General features: G+C 52.0%; 1 protein-coding gene across 1 annotated transcript in view; it reads left to right on the top strand.

The window, feature by feature from the left end:
- Nucleotides 1-591: 591 nt before the first annotated feature.
- Nucleotides 592-24,909, top strand: part of ABRAXAS2 (abraxas 2, BRISC complex subunit) — a 61,010-nt gene continuing 36,692 nt past the window's right edge. Inside the window, exon 1 of the mRNA XM_077455564.1 lies at nt 592-719. Coding sequence (XP_077311690.1) covers nt 648-719 — 72 coding nt within the window. The 5' untranslated portion in view covers nt 592-647. The remainder of the gene's footprint in view (nt 720-24,909) is intronic.

Below are 24,909 nucleotides of genomic sequence, written 5' to 3'. Positions count from 1 at the left end.
TTTTTAAACCACGCCTATGGAGAGTTTTAAGTGCCAAAGTTTTCGCCAATTCCAAGAGCGGGTGTAACTTTGAAGAGTGACATGTTGGGCATCAATTTACTTGGCATAACATTATCTTTCACAATATAGAAAAAAATTGGGATAACTTTACTGCTCTTATTTTTTTTTTTTTATTCAAAAACAATTTATTTTTTCTCCAAAAAGAGCGCTTGTAAGACCGCTGCGCAAATACTGTGTGATAGAAAGTATAACGACCGCCATTTTATTCTCTAGGGTGTCTAAAAAAAAAAAAAAAGGTAATGTTTGGGGGTTCTAAGTAATTTTCTAGTAAAGGAAAACTGATTTTAACTTGTGCCATTTTTGACATCCTTATGTATAAGCCCTACACATATTCCTATATACACACTTTACTACAAAACTGATTATAATTATTTATCAGGCTGGTCTTTATTGTTCATATATGTTAAAAACAAAAATGAAATGAAATGAAAGGAGCCCTCAATCACTCTCTTCCTGTAGGCTGGCTAGAGCCATGCTGGAGGGCTGATTTTAGACTACAACTCCCAGGAGGCTTAGCTCCAGAGTGCGCGTGACGTCATGACAGGGCGGCGGCGCGCTGCGTTGTGGGAGGGAGCGGCTCCACCATCATGGCGGCTTCCATTTCGGGTTATACGTTCAGTTCCTTGTGTTACCACAGCGCCAACAGTAACTCGGATCACGTAAGTGCGGGGAGCCTGGCGGACGGGGTGCGCGGTGTGTGGGGGGCGGCCTGTCAGCGGGGGGGAGGAAGGGGCCGCCGGGTGACTGCTGGGCTGTGACAGGGAGCAGGGGGTCAGGGTGTGGCTGTCATCCTCCACTGTGACACCTCTGTGAGCCGGGGAGACCAGCGCTGCTGGAGGGGGGCACAGAGCATGAGAGGGGAGGACTGTCACTTCTCATTGGGGGGCAGGGAGCTGGGGGTGGGACCATCCTGGGGGGCGGGAGGGGGATCTGGGGTCAGTTCTGGAGGAAGACAGGAGTTCTGGGGTCAGTTCCATAGGAAGAGAGGTGGGAGATTTGGGGGTCTGGTCTATAGGAGGACAGCTGGGGGATCTGGAGTCAGTTCTGAAGGAGGACACGGGAAGACAGTTGGGGGATCTGGGGTCAGTTCTGAAGGAGGACACGGGAAGACAGTTGGGGGATCTGGGGTCAGTTCTGAAGGAGGACACGGGAAGACAGTTGGGGGATCTGGAGTCAGTTCTGGAGGAGGACACGGGAAGACAGTTGGGGGATCTGGGGTCAGATCTGAAGGAGGACACGGGAAGATAGTTGGGGGATCTGGAGTTAGTTCTGGAGGAGGACACGGGAAGACAGTTGGGGGATCTGGAGTCAGTTCTAAAGGAGGACACGGGAAGACAGTTGGGGGATCTGGAGTCAGTTCTGAAGGAGGACACGGGAAGACAGTTGGGGGATCTGGAGTCAGTTCTGAAGGAGGACACGGGAAGACAGTTGGGGGATCTGGAGTCAGTTCTGGAGGAGGACACGGGAAGACAGTTGGGGGATCTGGAGTCAGTTCTGGAGGAGGACACGGGAAGACAGTTGGGGGATCTGGGGTCAGTTCTGGAGGAGGACACGGGGAGACAGTTGGGGATCTGGGGTCAGTTCTGGAGGAGGACATGGGAAGACAGTTGGGGGATGTGGGGTCAGTTCTGGGGGAGGACACGGGAAGACAGTTGGGGGGATGTGGGGTCAGTTCTGGGGGAGGACACGGGAAGACAGTTGGTGGGATCTGGGGTCAGTTCCGGGGGAGGACACGGGAAGACAGTTGGGGGATCTGGGGTCAGTTCCGTAGAAGGACATGGGAAGACAGTTGTGGGATCTGTGGTCAGTTCCGTAGGAGGACACGGGAAGACAGTTGGGGGATCTGGGGTCAGTACTGTAGGAGGACACGGGAAGACAGTTGGGGGATCTGGGGTCAGTACCGTAGGAGGACACGGGAAGACAGTTGGGGGATCTGGGGTCAGTTCTGGAGGAGGACATGGGAAGACAGTTGGGGGATCTGGGGTCAGTTCTGGAGGAGGACACGGGGAGACAGTTGGGGGATGTGGGGTCAGTTCTGGGGGAGGACACGGGAAGACAGTTGGGGGGATGTGGGGTCAGTTCTGGGGGAGGACACGGGAAGACAGTTGGGGGGATCTGGGGTCAGTTCCGGGGGAGGACACGGGAAGACAGTTGGGGGATCTGGGGTCAGTTCCGTAGAAGGACATGGGAAGACAGTTGGGGGATCTGGGGTCAGTTCTGGAGGAGGACACGGGGAGACAGTTGGGGATCTGGGGTCAGTTCTGGAGGAGGACATGGGAAGACAGTTGGGGGATGTGGGGTCAGTTCTGGGGGAGGACACGGGAAGACAGTTGGGGGGATCTGGGGTCAGTTCCGGGGGAGGACACGGGAAGACAGTTGGGGGATCTGGGGTCAGTTCCGTAGAAGGACATGGGAAGACAGTTGGGGGATCTGGGGTCAGTTCCGTAGGAGGACACGGGAAGACAGTTGGGGGATCTGGGGTCAGTACCGTAGGAGGACACGGGAAGACAGTTGGGGGATCTGGGGTCAGTACCGTAGGAGGACACGGGAAGACAGTTGGGGGATCTGGGGTCAGTACCGTAGGAGGACACGGGAAGACAGTTGGGGGATCTGGGGTCAGTTCCGTAGGAGGACACGGGAAGACAGTTGGAGGATCTGGGGTCAGTTCCGGGGGAGGACACTGGAAGATAGTTGGGGGATCTGGGGTCAGTTCAATTGGAGGACACTGGAAGATAGTTGGAGGATCTGGGGTCAGTTCAATTGGAGGAAACGGGAAGACAGTTGGGGGATCTGGGGTCAGTTCCGGGGGAGGACAGTGTGGAGATCTGGAGGTCAGTTCCGTAGGAGGACATGGGAAGACAGTTGGGGGATCTGGGGTCAGTTCCGTAGGAGGACACATGAAGACAGTTGGGGGATCTGGGGTCAGTTCCCGGGGGAGGACAGTGTGGAGATCTGGGGGTCAGTTCCGTAGAAGGACATGGGAAGACAGTTGGGGGATCTGGGGTCAGTTCTGGAGCAGGACACGGGTAGACAGTTGGGGATCTGGGGTCAGTTCCGGAGGAGGACATGGGAAGACAGTTGGGGGATCTGGGGTCAGTTCTGGGGGAGGACACGGGAAGACAGTTGGGGGGATGTGGGGTCAGTTCTGGGGGAGGACACGGGAAGACAGTTGGGGGGATCTGGGGTCAGTTCCGGGGGAGGACACGGGAAGACAGTTGGGGGATCTGGGGTCAGTTCCGTAGAAGGACATGGGAAGACAGTTGGGGGATCTGGGGTCAGTTCCGTAGGAGGACACGGGAAGACAGTTGGGGGATCTGGGGTCAGTACCGTAGGAGGACACGGGAAGACAGTTGGGGGATCTGGGGTCAGTACCGTAGGAGGACACGGGAAGACAGTTGGGGGATCTGGGGTCAGTACCGTAGGAGGACACGGGAAGACAGTTGGGGGATCTGGGGTCAGTACCGTAGGAGGACACAGGAAGACAGTTGGAGGATCTGGGGTCAGTTCTGGAGGAGGACACGGGAAGACAGTTGGGGGATCTGGAGTCAGTTCTAAAGGAGGACACGGGAAGACAGTTGGGGGATCTGGAGTCAGTTCTGAAGGAGGACACGGGAAGACAGTTGGGGGATCTGGAGTCAGTTCTGAAGGAGGACACGGGAAGACAGTTGGGGGATCTGGAGTCAGTTCTGGAGGAGGACACGGGAAGACAGTTGGGGGATCTGGGGTCAGTTCTGGAGGAGGACACGGGGAGACAGTTGGGGATCTGGGGTCAGTTCTGGAGGAGGACATGGGAAGACAGTTGGGGGATGTGAGGTCAGTTCTGGGGGAGGACACGGGAAGACAGTTGGGGGGATCTGGGGTCAGTTCCGGGGGAGGACACGGGAAGACAGTTGGGGGATCTGGGGTCAGTTCCGTAGAAGGACATGGGAAGACAGTTGGGGGATCTGGGGTCAGTTCCGTAGGAGGACACGGGAAGACAGTTGGGGGATCTGGGGTCAGTACCGTAGAACACGGGAAGACAGTTGGGGGATGTGGGGTCAGTTCTGGGGGAGGACACGGGAAGACAGTTGGGGGGATGTGAGGTCAGTTCTGGGGGAGGACACGGGAAGACAGTTGGGGGGATCTGGGGTCAGTTCCGGGGGAGGACACGGGAAGACAGTTGGGGGATCTGGGGTCAGTTCCGTAGGAGGACACGGGAAGACAGTTGGAGGATCTGGGGTCAGTTCCGGGGGAGGACACTGGAAGATAGTTGGGGGATCTGGGGTCAGTTCAATTGGAGGACACTGGAAGATAGTTGGAGGATCTGGGGTCAGTTCAACTGGAGGAAACGGGAAGACAGTTGGGGGATCTGGGGTCAGTTCCGGGGGAGGACAGTGTGGAGATCTGGAGGTCAGTTCCGTAGGAGGACATGGGAAGACAGTTGGGGGATCTGGGGTCAGTTCCGTAGGAGGACACATGAAGACAGTTGGGGGATCTGGGGTCAGTTCCCGGGGGAGGACAGTGTGGAGATCTGGGGGTCAGTTCCGTAGAAGGACATGGGAAGACAGTTGGGGGATCTGGGGTCAGTTCTGGAGCAGGACACGGGTAGACAGTTGGGGATCTGGGGTCAGTTCTGGAGGAGGACATGGGAAGACAGTTGGGGGATCTGGGGTCAGTTCTGGAGGAGGACACGGGGAGACAGTTGGGGGATCTGGGGTCAGTTCTGGGGGAGGACACGGGAAGACAGTTGGGGGGATGTGGGGTCAGTTCTGGGGGAGGACACGGGAAGACAGTTGGGGGGATCTGGGGTCAGTTCTGGGGGAGGACACGGGAAGACAGTTGGGGGGATCTGGGGTCAGTTCCGTAGAAGGACATGGGAAGACAGTTGGGGGATCTGGGGTCAGTTCCGTAGGAGGACACGGGAAGACAGTTGGGGGATCTGGGGTCAGTACCGTAGAACACGGGAAGACAGTTGGGGGATGTGGGGTCAGTTCTGGGGGAGGACACGGGAAGACAGTTGGGGGGATGTGAGGTCAGTTCTGGGGGAGGACACGGGAAGACAGTTGGGGGGATCTGGGGTCAGTTCCGGGGGAGGACACGGGAAGACAGTTGGGGGATCTGGGGTCAGTTCCGTAGGAGGACACGGGAAGACAGTTGGAGGATCTGGGGTCAGTTCCGGGGGAGGACACTGGAAGATAGTTGGGGGATCTGGGGTCAGTTCAATTGGAGGACACTGGAAGATAGTTGGAGGATCTGGGGTCAGTTCAACTGGAGGAAACGGGAAGACAGTTGGGGGATCTGGGGTCAGTTCCGGGGGAGGACAGTGTGGAGATCTGGAGGTCAGTTCCGTAGGAGGACATGGGAAGACAGTTGGGGGATCTGGGGTCAGTTCCGTAGGAGGACACATGAAGACAGTTGGGGGATCTGGGGTCAGTTCCCGGGGGAGGACAGTGTGGAGATCTGGGGGTCAGTTCCGTAGAAGGACATGGGAAGACAGTTGGGGGATCTGGGGTCAGTTCTGGAGCAGGACACGGGTAGACAGTTGGGGATCTGGGGTCAGTTCTGGAGGAGGACATGGGAAGACAGTTGGGGGATCTGGGGTCAGTTCTGGAGGAGGACACGGGGAGACAGTTGGGGGATCTGGGGTCAGTTCTGGGGGAGGACACGGGAAGACAGTTGGGGGGATGTGGGGTCAGTTCTGGGGGAGGACACGGGAAGACAGTTGGGGGGATCTGGGGTCAGTTCTGGGGGAGGACACGGGAAGACAGTTGGGGGGATCTGGGGTCAGTTCCGTAGAAGGACATGGGAAGACAGTTGGGGGATCTGGGGTCAGTTCCGTAGGAGGACACGGGAAGACAGTTGGGGGATCTGGGGTCAGTACCGTAGGAGGACACGGGAAGACAGTTGGGGGATCTGGGGTCAGTAGCGTAGGAGGACACGGGAAGACAGTTGGGGGATCTGGGGTCAGTACCGTAGGAGGACACGGGAAGACAGTTGGGGGATCTGGGGTCAGTTCCGTAGGAGGACACGGGAAGACAGTTGGAGGATCTGGGGTCAGTTCTGGAGGAGGACACGGGAAGACAGTTGGGGGATCTGGAGTCAGTTCTAAAGGAGGACACGGGAAGACAGTTGGGGGATCTGGAGTCAGTTCTGAAGGAGGACACGGGAAGACAGTTGGGGGATCTGGAGTCAGTTCTGGAGGAGGACACGGGAAGACAGTTGGGGGATCTGGGGTCAGTTCTGGAGGAGGACACGGGGAGACAGTTGGGGATCTGGGGTCAGTTCTGGAGGAGGACATGGGAAGACAGTTGGGGGATGTGGGGTCAGTTCTGGGGGAGGACACGGGAAGACAGTTGGGGGGATGTGAGGTCAGTTCTGGGGGAGGACACGGGAAGACAGTTGGGGGGATCTGGGGTCAGTTCCGGGGGAGGACACGGGAAGACAGTTGGGGGATCTGGGGTCAGTTCCGTAGAAGGACATGGGAAGACAGTTGGGGGATCTGGGGTCAGTTCCGTAGGAGGACACGGGAAGACAGTTGGGGGATCTGGGGTCAGTACCGTAGGACACGGGAAGACAGTTGGGGGATCTGGGGTCAGTACCGTAGGAGGACACGGGAAGACAGTTGGGGGATCTGGGGTCAGTACCGTAGGAGGACACGGGAAGACAGTTGGGGGATCTGGGGTCAGTTCCGTAGGAGGACACGGGAAGACAGTTGGAGGATCTGGGGTCAGTTCCGGGGGAGGACACTGGAAGATTGTTGGGGGATCTGGGGTCAGTTCAATTGGAGGACACTGGAAGATAGTTGGAGGATCTGGGGTCAGTTCAATTGGAGGAAACGGGAAGACAGTTGGGGGATCTGGGGTCAGTTCCGGGGGAGGACAGTGTGGAGATCTGGAGGTCAGTTCCGTAGGAGGACATGGGAAGACAGTTGGGGGATCTGGGGTCAGTTCCGTAGGAGGACACATGAAGACAGTTGGGGGATCTGGGGTCAGTTCCCGGGGGAGGACAGTGTGGAGATCTGGGGGTCAGTTCCGTAGAAGGACATGGGAAGACAGTTGGGGGATCTGGGGTCAGTTCTGGAGCAGGACACGGGTAGACAGTTGGGGATCTGGGGTCAGTTCCGCAGGAGGACATGGGAAGACAGTTGGGGGATCTGGGGTCAGTTCTGGAGGAGGACACGGGGAGACAGTTGGGGGATGTGGGGTCAGTTCTGGGGGAGGACACGGGAAGACAGTTGGGGGGATGTGGGGTCAGTTCTGGGGGAGGACACGGGAAGACAGTTGGGGGGATCTGGGGTCAGTTCCGGGGGAGGACACGGGAAGACAGTTGGGGGATCTGGGGTCAGTTCCGTAGAAGGACATGGGAAGACAGTTGGGGGATCTGGGGTCAGTTCCGTAGGAGGACACGGGAAGACAGTTGGGGGATCTGGGGTCAGTACCGTAGGAGGACACGGGAAGACAGTTGGGGGATCTGGGGTCAGTACCGTAGGAGGACACGGGAAGACAGTTGAGGGATCTGGGGTCAGTACCGTAGGAGGACACGGGAAGACAGTTGGGGGATCTGGGGTCAGTTCCGTAGGAGGACACGGGAAGACAGTTGGAGGATCTGGGGTCAGTTCTGGTGGAGGACACGGGAAGACAGTTGGGGGATCTGGAGTCAGTTCTAAAGGAGGACACGGGAAGACAGTTGGGGGATCTGGAGTCAGTTCTGAAGGAGGACACGGGAAGACAGTTGGGGGATCTGGAGTCAGTTCTGAAGGAGGACACGGGAAGACAGTTGGGGGATCTGGAGTCAGTTCTGGAGGAGGACACGGGAAGACAGTTGGGGGATCTGGGGTCAGTTCTGGAGGAGGACACGGGGAGACAGTTGGGGATCTGGGGTCAGTTCTGGAGGAGGACATGGGAAGACAGTTGGGGGATGTGGGGTCAGTTCTGGGGGAGGAAACGGGAAGACAGTTGGGGGGATGTGAGGTCAGTTCTGGGGGAGGACACGGGAAGACAGTTGGGGGGATCTGGGGTCAGTTCCGGGGGAGGACACGGGAAGACAGTTGGGGGATCTGGGGTCAGTTCCGTAGAAGGACATGGGAAGACAGTTGGGGGATCTGGGGTCAGTTCCGTAGGAGGACACGGGAAGACAGTTGGGGGATCTGGGGTCAGTACCGTAGGACACGGGAAGACAGTTGGGGGATCTGGGGTCAGTACCGTAGGAGGACACGGGAAGACAGTTGGGGGATCTGGGGTCAGTACCGTAGGAGGACACGGGAAGACAGTTGGGGGATCTGGGGTCAGTTCCGTAGGAGGACACGGGAAGACAGTTGGAGGATCTGGGGTCAGTTCCGGGGGAGGACACTGGAAGATAGTTGGGGGATCTGGGGTCAGTTCTGGAGCAGGACACGGGTAGACAGTTGGGGATCTGGGGTCAGTTCCGGAGGAGGACATGGGAAGACAGTTGGGGGATCTGGGGTCAGTTCTGGAGGAGGACACGGGGAGACAGTTGGGGGATGTGGGGTCAGTTCTGGGGGAGGACACGGGAAGACAGTTGGGGGGATGTGGGGTCAGTTCTGGGGGAGGACACGGGAAGACAGTTGGGGGGATCTGGGGTCAGTTCTGGGGGAGGACACGGGAAGACAGTTGGGGGGATCTGGGGTCAGTTCCGTAGGAGGACACGGGAAGACAGTTGGGGGGATCTGGGGTCAGTTCCGTAGGAGGACACGGGAAGACAGTTGGGGGATCTGGGGTCAGTACCGTAGGAGGACACGGGAAGACAGTTGGGGGATCTGGGGTCAGTACCGTAGGAGGACACGGGAAGACAGTTGGGGGATCTGGGGGTCAGTTCCGTAGGAGGACACGGGAAGACAGTTGGAGGATCTGGGGTCAGTTCTGGTGGAGGACACGGGAAGACAGTTGGGGGATCTGGAGTCAGTTCTAAAGGAGGACACAGGAAGACAGTTGGGGGATCTGGAGTCAGTTCTGAAGGAGGACACGGGAAGACAGTTGGGGGATCTGGAGTCAGTTCTGAAGGAGGACACGGGAAGACAGTTGGGGGATCTGGAGTCAGTTCTGGAGGAGGACACGGGAAGACAGTTGGGGGATCTGGGGTCAGTTCTGGAGGAGGACACGGGGAGACAGTTGGGGATCTGGGGTCAGTTCTGGAGGAGGACATGGGAAGACAGTTGGGGGATGTGGGGTCAGTTCTGGGGGAGGACACGGGAAGACAGTTGGGGGGATGTGAGGTCAGTTCTGGGGGAGGACACGGGAAGACAGTTGGGGGGGATCTGGGGTCAGTTCCGGGGGAGGACACGGGAAGACAGTTGGGGGATCTGGGGTCAGTTCCGTAGAAGGACATGGGAAGACAGTTGGGGGATCTGGGGTCAGTTCCGTAGGAGGACACGGGAAGACAGTTGGGGGATCTGGGGTCAGTACCGTAGGACACGGGAAGACAGTTGGGGGATCTGGGGTCAGTACCGTAGGAGGACACGGGAAGACAGTTGGGGGATCTGGGGTCAGTACCGTAGGAGGACACGGGAAGACAGTTGGGGGATCTGGGGTCAGTTCCGTAGGAGGACACGGGAAGACAGTTGGAGGATCTGGGGTCAGTTCCGGGGGAGGACACTGGAAGATAGTTGGGGGATCTGGGGTCAGTTCAATTGGAGGACACTGGAAGATAGTTGGAGGATCTGGGGTCAGTTCAACTGGAGGAAACGGGAAGACAGTTGGGGGATCTGGGGTCAGTTCCGGGGGAGGACAGTGTGGAGATCTGGAGGTCAGTTCCGTAGGAGGACATGGGAAGACAGTTGGGGGATCTGGGGTCAGTTCCGTAGGAGGACACATGAAGACAGTTGGGGGATCTGGGGTCAGTTCCCGGGGGAGGACAGTGTGGAGATCTGGGGGTCAGTTCCGTAGAAGGACATGGGAAGACAGTTGGGGGATCTGGGGTCAGTTCTGGAGCAGGACACGGGTAGACAGTTGGGGATCTGGGGTCAGTTCTGGAGGAGGACATGGGAAGACAGTTGGGGGATCTGGGGTCAGTTCTGGAGGAGGACACGGGGAGACAGTTGGGGATCTGGGGTCAGTTCTGGGGGAGGACACGGGAAGACAGTTGGGGGGATGTGGGGTCAGTTCTGGGGGAGGACACGGGAAGACAGTTGGGGGGATCTGGGGTCAGTTCCGGGGGAGGACACGAGAAGACAGTTGGGGGATCTGGGGTCAGTTCCGTAGAAGGACATGGGAAGACAGTTGGGGGATCTGGGGTCAGTTCCGTAGGAGGACACGGGAAGACAGTTGGGGGATCTGGGGTCAGTACCGTAGGAGGACACGGGAAGACAGTTGGGGGATCTGGGGTCAGTACCGTAGGAGGACACGGGAAGACAGTTGGGGGATCTGGGGTCAGTACCGTAGGAGGACACGGGAAGACAGTTGGGGGATCTGGGGTCAGTACCGTAGGAGGACACGGGAAGACAGTTGGAGGATCTGGGGTCAGTTCTGGAGGAGGACACGGGAAGACAGTTGGGGGATCTGGAGTCAGTTCTAAAGGAGGACACGGGAAGACAGTTGGGGGATCTGGAGTCAGTTCTGAAGGAGGACACGGGAAGACAGTTGGGGGATCTGGAGTCAGTTCTGAAGGAGGACACGGGAAGACAGTTGGGGGATCTGGAGTCAGTTCTGGAGGAGGACACGGGAAGACAGTTGGGGGATCTGGGGTCAGTTCTGGAGGAGGACACGGGGAGACAGTTGGGGATCTGGGGTCAGTTCTGGAGGAGGACATGGGAAGACAGTTGGGGGATGTGGGGTCAGTTCTGGGGGAGGACACGGGAAGACAGTTGGGGGGATGTGAGGTCAGTTCTGGGGGAGGACACGGGAAGACAGTTGGGGGGATCTGGGGTCAGTTCCGGGGGAGGACACGGGAAGACAGTTGGGGGATCTGGGGTCAGTTCCGTAGAAGGACATGGGAAGACAGTTGGGGGATCTGGGGTCAGTTCCATAGGAGGACACGGGAAGACAGTTGGGGGATCTGGGGTCAGTACCGTAGGACACGGGAAGACAGTTGGGGGATCTGGGGTCAGTACCGTAGGAGGACACGGGAAGACAGTTGGGGGATCTGGGGTCAGTACCGTAGGAGGACACGGGAAGACAGTTGGGGGATCTGGGGTCAGTTCCGTAGGAGGACACGGGAAGACAGTTGGAGGATCTGGGGTCATTTCCGGGGGAGGACACTGGAAGATAGTTGGGGGATCTGGGGTCAGTTCAATTGGAGGACACTGGAAGATAGTTGGAGGAAACGGGAAGACAGTTGGGGGATCTGGGGTCAGTCCGGGGGAGGACAGTGTGGAGATCTGGAGGTCAGTTCCGTAGGAGGACATGGGAAGACAGTTGGGGGATCTGGGGTCAGTTCCGTAGGAGGACACATGAAGACAGTTGGGGGATCTGGGGTCAGTTCCCGGGGGAGGACAGTGTGGAGATCTGGGGGTCAGTTCCGTAGAAGGACATGGGAAGACAGTTGGGGGATCTGGGGTCAGTTCTGGAGGAGGACACGGGTAGACAGTTGGGGATCTGGGGTCAGTTCTGGAGGAGGACATGGGAAGACAGTTGGGGGATCTGGGGTCAGTTCTGGAGGAGGACACGGGGAGACAGTTGGGGATCTGGGGTCAGTTCTGGAGGAGGACACGGGAAGACAGTTGGGGATCTGGGGTCAGTTCTGGGGGAGGACACGGGAAGACAGTTGGGGGGATCTGGGGGTCAGTTCCGGGGGAGGACACGGGAAGACAGGGGATCTGGGGTCAGTTCCGGGGGAGGACACGGGAAGACAGTTGGGGGATCTGGGGTCAGTTCCGGGGGAGGACAGTGTGGAGATCTGGAGGTCAGTTCCGTAGGAGGACATGGGAAGACAGTTGGGGGATCTGGGGTCAGTTCCGTAGGAGGACACATGAAGACAGTTGGGGGATCTGGGGTCAGTTCCCGGGGGAGGACAGTGTGGAGATCTGGGGGTCAGTTCCGTAGAAGGACATGGGAAGACAGTTGGGGGATCTGGGGTCAGTTCCGTAGGAGGACACGGGAAGACAGTTGGAGGATCTGGGGTCAGTTCCGGGGGAGGACACTGGAAGATAGTTGGGGGATCTGGGGTCAGTTCAATTGGAGGACACTGGAAGATAGTTGGGGGATCTGGGGTCAGTTCAATTGGAGGACACGGGAAGACAGTTGGGGGATCTGGGGTCAGTTCAATTGGAGGACACAGGAAGACAGTTGGGGGATCTGGGGTCAGTTCCCGGGGGAGGACAGTGTGGAGATCTGGGGGTCAGTTCCGTAGAAGGACACGGGAAGACAGTTGGGGGATCTGGGGTCAGTTCCGTAGGAGGACACGGGAAGACAGTTGGGGGATCTGGAGTCAGTTCTGAAGGAGGACACGGGAAGACAGTTGGGGGATCTGGAGTCAGTTCTGAAGGAGGACACGGGAAGACATTTGGGGGATCTGGAGTCAGTTCTGGAGGAGGACACGGGAAGACAGTTGGGGGATCTGGGGTCAGTTCTGGAGGAGGACACGGGGAGACAGTTGGGGATCTGGGGTCAGTTCTGGAGGAGGACATGGGAAGACAGTTGGGGGATGTGGGGTCAGTTCTGGGGGAGGACACGGGAAGACAGTTGGGGGGATGTGAGGTCAGTTCTGGGGGAGGACACGGGAAGACAGTTGGGGGGATCTGGGGTCAGTTCCGGGGGAGGACACGGGAAGACAGTTGGGGGATCTGGGGTCAGTTCCGTAGAAGGACATGGGAAGACAGTTGGGGGATCTGGGGTCAGTTCCGTAGGAGGACACGGGAAGACAGTTGGGGGATCTGGGGTCAGTACCGTAGGACACGGGAAGACAGTTGGGGGATCTGGGGTCAGTACCGTAGGAGGACACGGGAAGACAGTTGGGGGATCTGGGGTCAGTACCGTAGGAGGACACGGGAAGACAGTTGGGGGATCTGGGGTCAGTTCCGTAGGAGGACACGGGAAGACAGTTGGAGGATCTGGGGTCATTTCCGGGGGAGGACACTGGAAGATAGTTGGGGGATCTGGGGTCAGTTCAATTGGAGGACACTGGAAGATAGTTGGAGGATCTGGGGTCAGTTCAATTGGAGGAAACGGGAAGACAGTTGGGGGATCTGGGGTCAGTTCCGGGGGAGCACAGTGTGGAGATCTGGAGGTCAGTTCCGTAGGAGGACATGGGAAGACAGTTGGGGGATCTGGGGTCAGTTCCGTAGGAGGACACATGAAGACAGTTGGGGGATCTGGGGTCAGTTCCCGGGGGAGGACAGTGTGGAGATCTGGGGGTCAGTTCCGTAGAAGGACATGGGAAGACAGTTGGGGGATCTGGGGTCAGTTCTGGAGGAGGACACGGGTAGACAGTTGGGGATCTGGGGTCAGTTCTGGAGGAGGACATGGGAAGACAGTTGGGGGATCTGGGGTCAGTTCTGGAGGAGGACACGGGGAGACAGTTGGGGATCTGGGGTCAGTTCTGGAGGAGGACACGGGAAGACAGTTGGGGATCTGGGGTCAGTTCTGGAGGAGGACACGGGAAGACAGTTGGGGATCTGGGGTCAGTTCTGGGGGAGGACACGGGAAGACAGTTGGGGGGATCTGGGGTCAGTTCCGGGGGAGGACACGGGAAGACAGGGGATCTGGGGTCAGTTCCGGGGGAGGACACGGGAAGACAGTTGGGGGATCTGGGGTCAGTTCCGGGGGAGGACAGTGTGGAGATCTGGAGGTCAGTTCCGTAGGAGGACATGGGAAGACAGTTGGGGGATCTGGGGTCAGTTCCGTAGGAGGACACATGAAGACAGTTGGGGGATCTGGGGTCAGTTCCCGGGGGAGGACAGTGTGGAGATCTGGGGGTCAGTTCCGTAGAAGGACATGGGAAGACAGTTGGGGGATCTGGGGTCAGTTCCGTAGGAGGACACGGGAAGACAGTTGGAGGATCTGGGGTCAGTTCCGGGGGAGGACACTGGAAGATAGTTGGGGGATCTGGGGTCAGTTCAATTGGAGGACACTGGAAGATAGTTGGGGGATCTGGGGTCAGTTCAATTGGAGGACACGGGAAGACAGTTGGGGGATCTGGGGTCAGTTCAATTGGAGGACACGGGAAGACAGTTGGGGGATCTGGGGTCAGTTCCCGGGGGAGGACAGTGTGGAGATCTGGGGGTCAGTTCCGTAGAAGGACACGGGAAGACAGTTGGGGGATCTGGGGTCAGTTCCGTAGGAGGACACGGGAAGACAGTTGGGGGATCTGGGGTCAGTACCGTAGGAGGACACGGGAAGACAGTTGGGGGATCTGGGGTCAGTACCGTAGGAGGACACGGGAAGACAGTTGGAGGATCTGGGGTCAGTTCCGGGGGAGGACACTGGAAGATAGTTGGAGGATCTGGGGTCAGTTCAATTGGAGGACACGGGAAGATAGTTGGGGGGGCAGTTCTGTAGGGGGACAGTTGGGAGATCTGGGGGGACAGTTCTGTAGGGGGACAGTTCTGTAGGGGGACAGTTCTGTAGGGGGACAGTTCTGTAGGGGGACAGTTGGGAGATCTGGGGGGCCAGTTCTGTAGGGGGACAGTTGGGAGATCTGGGGGGTTAGTCCTGTAGGGGGACAGTTGGGAGATCTGGGGGGCCAGTCCTGTAGGGGGACAGTTGGGAGATCTGGGGGGCCAGTCCTGTAGGGGGACAGTTGGGAGATCTGGGGGGCCAGTCTTGTAGGGGGACAGTTGGGAGATCTGGGGGTGTTTCTGGTGTCTGTTCTGTAGAGAAGAGGGGCACATGGTGACAGGAGAGGTAGTAGGTAGACGTGGGGTTTGTCAGCATTCTATATAACACAAAGGCTATGTTCCCCCCAAAAATTAAATAAAAAAGCAGATGATTTTGCAAGTTAAAAAAATGTGCATTTATTTATTTTTACATAGCAGCCTGCATAGCATTGTACCCGGGATCAGTAGATCATGGGTGCATCGTTGGGCATCTGCATGCACTCGGCACGGTTTTCTGCCCGTACCTCTGTATGAGAGCTCATCAGTGCTCTGGTAGGTAATTGAGAGCCACAAGCCATCCGCTGCAGTGGCAGACAGGAATTGTAGTTTATTCACAGATTCCTGTGAATGAATGACGTGGATATGGAGTCCCTCACAGATGTATTGTTTTTAAAATGTGACAGCGGGTGCAGGGAAAAGATTTCCTGCCTGCTGCCACATGCTAGGATCAGGAGGAGAGGTCGGCTGCTGCATAATAAGATGTTACTTCCTAAATACAGATGTAACCTGTTAGAAAAGGTGTATTTACCCTTTAAGTACATCTGGTGTCTGTTCTGTATGGGATCACAAGGTGACAGTAGGCAGATCTGGCGTCTGTCAGTTGTTTTGGTTGTACCGGGTTGGCAGCAGAATGATCTGGTGTCACGACTTTAGGGAGGCACAGGGCGACCATGTGTATCAGGCCCCTTTTTATTTCATTAACAACCTCAATACTGGGCACTTTCACCCCCCTTCCTGCCCAGGCCAGTTTTCAGCTTTCAGTGCTGTCCCGCTTTGAGTGACAGTTGCGCGGTCATGCAGTCCTGTACCCAAAAACATTTTTTTGAGACAAATAGAGCTTTCTTTTGGTGGTATTTAATCACCACTGGGTTTTTTTTTTTTTTTTTTTGCTTGGAAGAAAAAAACATCTTCGTTTCTTGTAGAAAACTTTGTACTAAGTAATTTTGGGGCAGCACTGATAGGCATCACTGATGGGTACTGTTTACAGCTGCACGATTAATTATTAAAGTGGAGGGCCACCCTGAAAAAGAAAAATATATTTAAAAATTATAAAAAAAAATGAGAAATTTTTTTTTTTTTTTTTTTTACTTACCAGAAGTGCCTGTTGCTAGGCACATAATCCTAATCTTCCTCTTCCTCCTCCGCGGAGATCTTCTGTCTTCTCTCCTCCGCGCGGCGTCTTCTGGGTAATGGGTCGCGCTGTGTTCTGGGAACTGTGTGTCCCAGAACACAACGCGTCCCATTCACAAAGCGCTGCGTGACTCGCGCATGCGCAGTAGGAAACGGGCAGTGAAGCCATAAGGCTCCACTGCCTGTTTCCCTTACAAGGAATGACGACGCCGAGGGACGGGTCGGCCTCGGGCGGCCGACATCGTGGGCTCCCTGGACAGGTAAGTGGGCTGATTAAAGAGGAAGTAAACCCTTCCAAACAACTTGGACCTACAGGTAAGCCTAGATTAAGGCTTACCTGTAGGTCCAAGCAATATCTCCTAAACCTATATGGTTTAGGAGATATTTGCCCGAAAATGGGCACCGCTGTCTACGGCGCATGCGCCGTAGACAGCGGCGCGCAGGCGCACTAAATGCGGCAAATCCATGAATGGATTCGCCAAATTTGTCGACTCCCGTGCGCATGCGCGGGAGTGACGTCATCGCGGCTTCGCCGAGTGGCAGCAGCGGAGCTGCGAGACGCGACTCCCGTGCGCATGCGCGGGAGTGACGTCATCGCGGCTTCGCCGCTGTGATTCGTCGGAGCTGCGAGACGCCACCAGCAACATGGATGCGGCGGACTACAGGGATCAGCAGCGACTTCGCTGGCTCCTGTGTCAGGTAAGTGACACATAATGAGCTACTATGCGATGCATAGTAGTCCATTATGCTTTACCTTTGCAGGGAAAAAAAGAGGAAGTAAACCCATCAGGGTTTACTTCCTCTTTAAGTCAGCAGCTGCAGTGTTTGCAGCTGCTGACTTTTTTTTTTTTTTTTAAACGGCCCTCTGCTTTAAAAACAATTGCGATCTCAATTCAACGCCCCCCTCACGATCTTAATCCAGCATTTCCACAATTCATGTAACAAGTGCAGAGCCATTCTCTGCTCACAGCTGACAAAAAAATTAATAAATAAACTGGCTCTTTTAGAGATCAAAGGGAATGAACTTCGGTCTGCAAATGAGTTTGGTTTAACCACTTAAATAGAGAGTACGTGTTTTTTTTTTTGTTTTTTTTATACTTGTATCTACAGGTAAACCTATAATAAATCTTACCTGTAGGTACTGTGAATATCTCCTAAACCTGCACAGTTTAGGAGATATTCAGAGTGCATGCAGCCGATGACATCATTGGTGCAATGCGCTCTGAAGGTCCGGCTTACCATGCTGGACCTTCATAGCCTGTGCCATAACCGGCGGCTCACACAAGCATGTGCGGGAGTGATGGCATCGTGGCTCTGGACACTTACTGTGCCGGAGCCTGCAAACCAGGGTGGATAAAAATCAGTGATTTAAAAAAATAAGATTTTATTTTTATTTAAATCTGATTTTTTTTTTTTTTTTTTATTTAAATAAGATTTTTATGAAATGTATTTTATAGGATTTTTACTTGTTTATCTATAGATAGTTTTCTAATTAAGCTACAGTGCCTTGCGAAAGTATTCGGCCCCCTTGAACTTTTCAACCTTTTGCCACATTTCAGGCTTCAAACATAAAGATATAACATTTTAATTTTTTGTGAAGAATCACCAACAAGTGGGACACAATTAAGAAGTGGAACGAAATCTATTGGATTTTTGAAACTTTTTTTAGCAAATAAAAAAACTGCAAAGTGGTGCATGCAAAATTATTCGGCCCCTTTACTTTCAGTGCAGCAAACTCACTCCAGAAGTTCAGCGAGGATCTCTGAATGATCCAATGTTGTCCTAAATGACTGATGGTGATAAATAGAATCCACCTGTGTGTAATCAAGTCTCTGTATAAATGCACCTGCTCTGTGATAGTCTCAGGGTTTTGTTGAGGCTGGGTTCACACCATAGCGATGCGGGAACGCCGCAAATCCGCAGCGTTTTCCCGCATCGCATGCCTCCCGCCGGCAGTTCACACTGCCCTATGCGGACTGCTGGGAGTGTCAATGAAATCTTAATGACACCCCCAGACCAGTCCGCATATCGCAGTGCGATCTGCAAACTCGGACAGGAATCGGATCGCATGGTGTGAACACCCATGCGATCCGATTCTGCTGCGGACCAAAAAAAGGGTCCTGTGCGAGTTTGCGGCGGGTGCGATGCGAATTTAGCCATACTATCTGTATGGCTGAACTCGCATCGCACAGACAGATCGGATGTGATTTGCACTGCAGTGCGAATCGAATCGCATCCGGATCTCTCACCCGCAGCGGTGTGAACCCAGCCTGAATGCGCAGAGAGCATCATGAAGACCAAGGAACACACCAGGCAGGTCCGTAATACTGTTGTGGAGAAGTTTAAAGCCGGATTTGGATACAAAAAGATTTCCCAAGCTTTAAACATCCCAAGGAGCACTGTGCAAGCGATCATTTTGAAATGGAAGGAGTATCAGACCACTGCAAATCTACCAAGACCTGGCCGTCCCTCTAAACTTTCAGCTCAGACAAGGAGAAGACTGATCAGAGATGCAGCCAAGAGGCCCATGATCACTCTGGATGAACTGCAGAGAACTACAGCTGAGGTGGGAGAGTCTGTCCATAGGACAACAATCAGTCGTACACTGCACAAATCTGGCCTTTATGGAAGAGTGGCAAGAAGAAAGCCATTTCTCAAAGATATCCATAAAAAGTCTCATCTAAAGTTTGCCACAAGCCACCTGGGAGACACACCAAACATGTGGAAGAAGGTGCTCTGGTCAGATGAAACCAAATTCGAACTTTTTGCCCACAATGCAAAACGATATGTTTGGCATAAAAGCAACACAGCTCATCACCCTCAACACACCATCCCCACTGTCAAACATGGTGGTGGCAGCATCATGGTTTGGGCCTGCTTTTCTTCAGCAGGGACAGGGAAGATGGTTAAAATTGAGGGGAAGATGGATGCAGCCAAATACAGGACCATTCTGGATGAAAACCTATGGGAGTCTGCAAAAGACCTGAAACTAGGACAGAGATTTATCTTCCAACAAGGCAATGATCCCAAACATACAGCAAAATCCACAAAGGAATGGTTCACAAATAAACGTATCCAGGTATTAGAATGGCCAAGTCAAAGTCCAGACCTGAATCCAATCGAGAATCTGTGGAAAGAGCTGAAAACTGCTGTTCACAAACGCTCTCCATCCAACCTCACTGAGCTCGAGCTGTTTTGCAAGGAAGAATGGGCAAGAATTTCAGTCTCTCGATGTGCAAAACTGATAGAGACAGGGGTTGACAAATTTGCTTGGAATCTAGGAGCCAGCTAAAAAAGTTAGGAGCCAGGTCCGTGACGGCGATCTGGACCTGTCCCTGGCCTGACATGGAGACAAGTGAGGGGAAGATAGCCCCAAGCCCCTCACCTGTCTCCAAGTCATTGCCCCCCATAGCTCTTAGAGGGACATTTTATTTATTTTTTCAAATGACAATTTTTTTTTTTAAATTGCATTTTAGTGTAAATTGAGATGTGAGGTCTCTCTGACCCCAGATCTCATATACAAGAGGACCTGTCATGCTTTTTTCTATTACAAGGGATTTTTACATTCCTTGTAATAGGAACAAAAGTGACATTTTTTTTTTTAAAGAACAGTGAAAAAAATTAAAATAAAAGTTAAAATAAAAAAAAAAATACAGAGACCTCCCCTGTAACTTAAAAAGTGCAACCTGTAGAATTTTTTAAATGTCGCCTATGGAGATTTTAAAGGGTAAAAGTTTGTCGCCATTCGATGAGCGGGCGCAATTTTGAAGCATGACATGTTTGGTATCGATTTACTCTACGCAACATTATCTTTCACAATATTAAAAAAAAATTGGGCTAACTTTACTGTTGTCTTATTTTTTTTTTTTTATTAAATACATTTTCCCCAAAAAAGTGCGCTTGTAAGTCCGCTGTGCAAATACGGTGTGACAGACAGTATTGCAACGACCACCATTTTATTCTCTAGGGTGTTAGAATAAAATATATATATCATTTTTAGGGGTTCTGAGTAAAGGGAAGGAAGGGAAAATTAGCATTGCATCCATTAGCATTGCTGGTTGTAATTCCAACGGCCACCACAAGAGGGCGCCAGATTACAGAAGGAACCATAGGATCGTAGAAGGCCTCAAAGCCGGGGGCTAAATTACCGGCCGGCGGCGGCGCGGCCCGACGCGATCGCGCCGGGGGGAGACAGCATACCCACAGCTGTGCTGCCCCAGGCGCCAGGTCTGGAATTCTAGTCGCAAATGCGACCGGGCGCCCGGGTTTTGTCGAGCCCTGGATAGAGACATACCCCAAGCGACTTGCAGCTGTAATCGCAGCAAAAGGTGGCTCTACAAAGTATTAACGCAAGGGGCCGAATAATTTTGCACGCCCCACTTTTCATTTTTTTATTAGTTAAAAAAGTTTCAAAAATCCAATAGATTTCGTTCCACTTCACAATTGTGTCCCACTTGTTGGTGATTCTTCACAAAAAATAAAAATGTTATATCTTTATGTTTGAAGCCTGAAATGTGGCAAAAGGTTGAAAAGTTCAAGGGGGCCGAATACTTTCGCAAGGCACTGTACATTAATAGTTTAGTTTATTCAGCATGAAATGGAGCTTGGTTATGTAGCACGAGGCTGTATATTCTGCAATATTAAAAAAAAAATTTGTTAGCGCATTCAATTAATCCAAGCTCTGCAAGCTGAGATAACATGCACTACATTGATGCATTCTCACAATTTCACAGTAACCATGAGATAAAGGAATATTCCCGAACTTAGTTTTATCTCATTGTTTTGCAAATCTATGTACACTGCAAACTGTATGATTGAATCGGTTCTGATATCGCTGTTTTACTAACCTGAGAGCTTATTATTCTAAATAGGAAACCTTCATATTGTTTGCAAATATTTAAGATTTTAACTACCAGCAAAAATGAGTCTTTACATTTAAAGAGCCCCTGTCATTTCAGATCCATTATGGCGGCACCTGTTAGTGGGCGTCCACTCACCTACTGGTGCCACGTCCCTCACCTTGTTGTGTCACTGCCATGTCACCAGCCGTCCCATTAAAGTAAAGGGGACTGTCGGTGAGTCAACGGCGGGTCAGAAGAGGAGCCGCTGTGGGACAGAGATGACAGGTGCTCTTTAAAAAATTATGATTTCAATCGAGCCATTTTACTAGTGTGCGGGCGCCGCTGGAGGGCTTCGTTCCAAGGTATATATTTCATTATACCTTTTGTCTTGCAGGTTTTTTTTTTTTTGTTTTTGTTTTTTTATTCTTAGCTTACAGGTTTTAGGCCAGGTTCACACTGTTCCGAAATTGAAGTGGGACGACTTCTGATCCGACTTTTTCTTACGACTTCATGCCCGACATCCATGCGACTTCAATGGACAGGATCAGACTATACCAGTCCCATTTGGGTCGCCCCCCCCCCCGAACCATATCAGGCCCCACCCCAAAGCACTTTGTCCCCATGTTGGGGGGGCCCCCAGATTCCGGCCCCTTCCCTATGTGAATGAGTATGGAGTACATTGTATCGCTACCCATTCACCAAAAAAACAAACGGTACACCAGATTTTGACTAAGTTCTTTTTATTATAAAATGAAGAAGCTCCAACGTGACTTCTCCCTCTGTTGATGTCTTCTACCTCTGCCAATGTCCCCTTCCTCCCATTCTTCGCCCTCCGCTGCCGATGTCCTCTTCCTCCCGTTCTTCGCCCTCTTCCTCCCGTTCTTCGCCCTCTTCCTCCCGTTCTTCGCCCTCTTCCTCCCGTTCTACTGCTGGCTCCCAATGTCTGCCATTTCTTATATAGACATGGGCCGTGGCCATCCGGTGACTTCATCCAGAGACCCTGCCCCATCATGCGCCTGCGGAGACATATGTGGGCGGGGTCTCTTATGACTTTATTGGATGGCTACGCACTATTTCTATATAAGAAATGGCAGACAGTGGGATCCGACACAACTGCGGGAGCTAGCGTCGGGAGAAGAACTCGGCAGCGGAGGGAGTAGACACATTGGAGCTACGACGGGGGACATTCTTCATTTTTAATGAAGGACTTTGTCAAAAACCTGTGTACTGGGAAGGGACCTGCCTTTTTGACCATCTGTTAATTCAGTGGTCCAGTCCACTGCTTGCCGACCAGCCGCCGTCACTGTGGCAGTTCGGCGCGATCCCGCAAGCTGTCGTAGCTATACGCTGGCTCCTTTAAGTGGGGATAGCAGGCACGCACCGCTGCAGTGAATGGCCGCCGGCCACGAGCGATCGCGGGCACAATAGGCAGAACAGGGACGTGTGTCTGTTCTGTGCGGAATGACTGATCGAGAGTTCCTAATAGCTAGGAATTGCGATCTGTCATTTTCTCTAGTCAGCCCCCTCCCCCTACAGTTAGAACACACACAGGGAACACAATTAACCCCTTGATCGCCCCCTAGTGTTAACTCCTTCCCTGTCAGTGACATTTTTACAGTAAATCGGTGCATTTATGATTGCTGTATAATTGTCAATGGTCCCAAAATGTTTCAAAAGTGTCCGATGTGTCCACCATAATGTCGCAGTTCGATAAAAATCGCAGATCGCCGCCATTACTAGTAAAAAATGAAATAATAAAAATGCTATAAATCTATCCCCTAATTTGGAGACGCTATAACTTTTGCGCAAACCAATCAATATACACTTTTTGCGTATTTTATTTTTACCAAAAATATGTAGAAGAATACATATCGGCCTAAACTGAGAAAAAATGGGGATATTTATTATAGCAAAAGTACAAAAAGTGTTTTCTTTTTGTTTTTTTTGTTTTCAAAATTTTTGCTTTTTTTATTGTTTGTAGTGCAAAAAATAAAAAAACGCAGAGATAATCAAATACCACCAAGAGAAAGCTCTATTTGTGGGGGGGGGACGACACATGTCAATTTTGTTTGGTTGGGAGCAACGTCGCACGACCGCGCAATAGTCAGTTAAAGCGACGCAGTGCCGAATCGCAAAAAATGACCTGGTCATTCAGCAGCCAAATCTTCTGGGACTGAAGTGGTCAAGGTGAGCGAAGCGATTGCTCTGATTATGGAGGGTCTGTCACCATTACCTTCTTAAATTCTACGACTGTCACGTGGAATCCTCTCGGGGGCCTGCTGGGACTTTTAGTCCTCTTCCCCTCTCTTGTAGAAATTTTTTGTGATTTGCTTTAATACTGCATTTATCATTGTCATTTTAATTTACCTGTTCTTGCGCTGCGCCTTACCTTTTTATGTATATCCCCAGTCAGTTAATCTTTTAGACCTGTATATCTCGTTGTACTTTTCATCTACCAGAAGTATTCATATAGAATACTTTTCATACTTCCTCAAAACGATTGGGTTTGGTATTTTGAAATTTTAGTGTAAAGTTGAAGTGAAAGAAGCAAAAAAGAACTGTCTGTTCTTGTTCTTTGAGTATGTATGGTTTGTTGGGAGTGTATCCTTAACCACTTGACCTCCGGAAGATTTACCCCCCCCCCCAATGAGCAGGCCATTTTTTTGCAATATGGCACTGTTGTTTTAACTTAACTTGCGTGGTTGGCCAACACTGTACCCAAGTAAAATTTATGTCCTTTGTTTCCCCCCCCCCCCCCCCCCCCACATAAATGGAGCTTTCTTTTGGTGGACCTCTGCGGTAATTATTTTGTGTGCTATAAACAAAAGAACAATTTTTATAAAAAAAAATAATAATATATATATATATATATATATATATATATATATATATATATATATATATATATATATATATATATATATATATATATATATATATATATTATTTATTATATATTATATTCTGCTATACTTGAGGTGATTGTAGCCGTATTAGTGCAATTGTGACAGAGAAAATTGAATACTTTCCGTAATGCTTTTTTTTTTTTTTTGTGTAGGTATTTTAGGAAAAGAGAATTATTTTATTTACAACCACTTTATGGAACATGTAATGAGCTTGCCGGTGGAAGGGAATCAGATGATTCCTTCTTCCTCACCTCCCAGCCTGACTGCCCTTCCCATGTATCCCAGACTCTGCTGTCCCACTTGCAGACCTGTGACTGGCATGGTGGGTGTCAGTGGGTAGAACAGAAGATCAGTGAACGTCTGTTTTCTGATCTCCTTTCCGGTGAATGCATTGTCACTTCCAGGTTTGTCTTCACCTTCTCAGGCTGCTGCGACCATGGAAGGAGCTAATGGAGCACAATCCTTTCGTTTCCGTTAAAGACAGGAGAGACATTGGGGGGTTCTAACCAGGGTGGATTTGATTTAAATCATAATTTTTAAAGAGCAACTGTCATCTCTGTCCCGCAGAGGCTCCTCCTCTGACCCGCTGTTGGCTCACCCACAGTCCCATTCACTTTAATGGGATGGCTGGTGATGCGGCAGTGACACAACAAGGTGAGTGGGTGCCCGCTAACAGGCGCTGCCATTATGGATCTGAAATGACAGGTGATCTTTAAATGTAAAGACTCATTCTTGCTGGTAGTTAAAATCTCTAATATTTGCAAACAAAATGAAGGTTTCCTATTTAGAATAATAAGCTGTCAGGTTAGTAAAACGGAGGTATCAGAATCGATTCAATCATACAGTTTTTAGTGTACATTGATTTGCAAAACAAAATTGGGGTAAAGGAATATTCCTGAACTTTTGTTTTCCCTCATGCTTACTGTGAAATTGTGTGAATGCATCAATGCAGTGCGTGTTATCTCAGCTTACAGAGCTTGGATTAATTAAATGAGTTTACCAAAAATGTAAATATTGCAGAATTTACAGCTTCATAACTAAGCTCCATTTCATGCTGAATAAACTAAACTAAATTATTATTGTATCCTAAATAGAAAACTATCTTTTAGATAGATTTTTACTCCAAAAGCATTTTATTAAAATACATTTCCTAAAAAGAAAAAAAATATCCAATTTAAATAAAAATAAAAATCATCATACTTTTTTTATTTAATTTTTTTTTTAA

Source organism: Lithobates pipiens, unplaced genomic scaffold (genome assembly GCF_037356315.1).
Source record: "Lithobates pipiens isolate NorthernLeopardFrog02 unplaced genomic scaffold, aLitPip1_a1.2 Scaffold_25, whole genome shotgun sequence".
NCBI classification, from domain to species: domain Eukaryota; kingdom Metazoa; phylum Chordata; class Amphibia; order Anura; family Ranidae; genus Lithobates; species Lithobates pipiens.
This window is presented reverse-complemented; position numbering and strand designations above follow the sequence as displayed.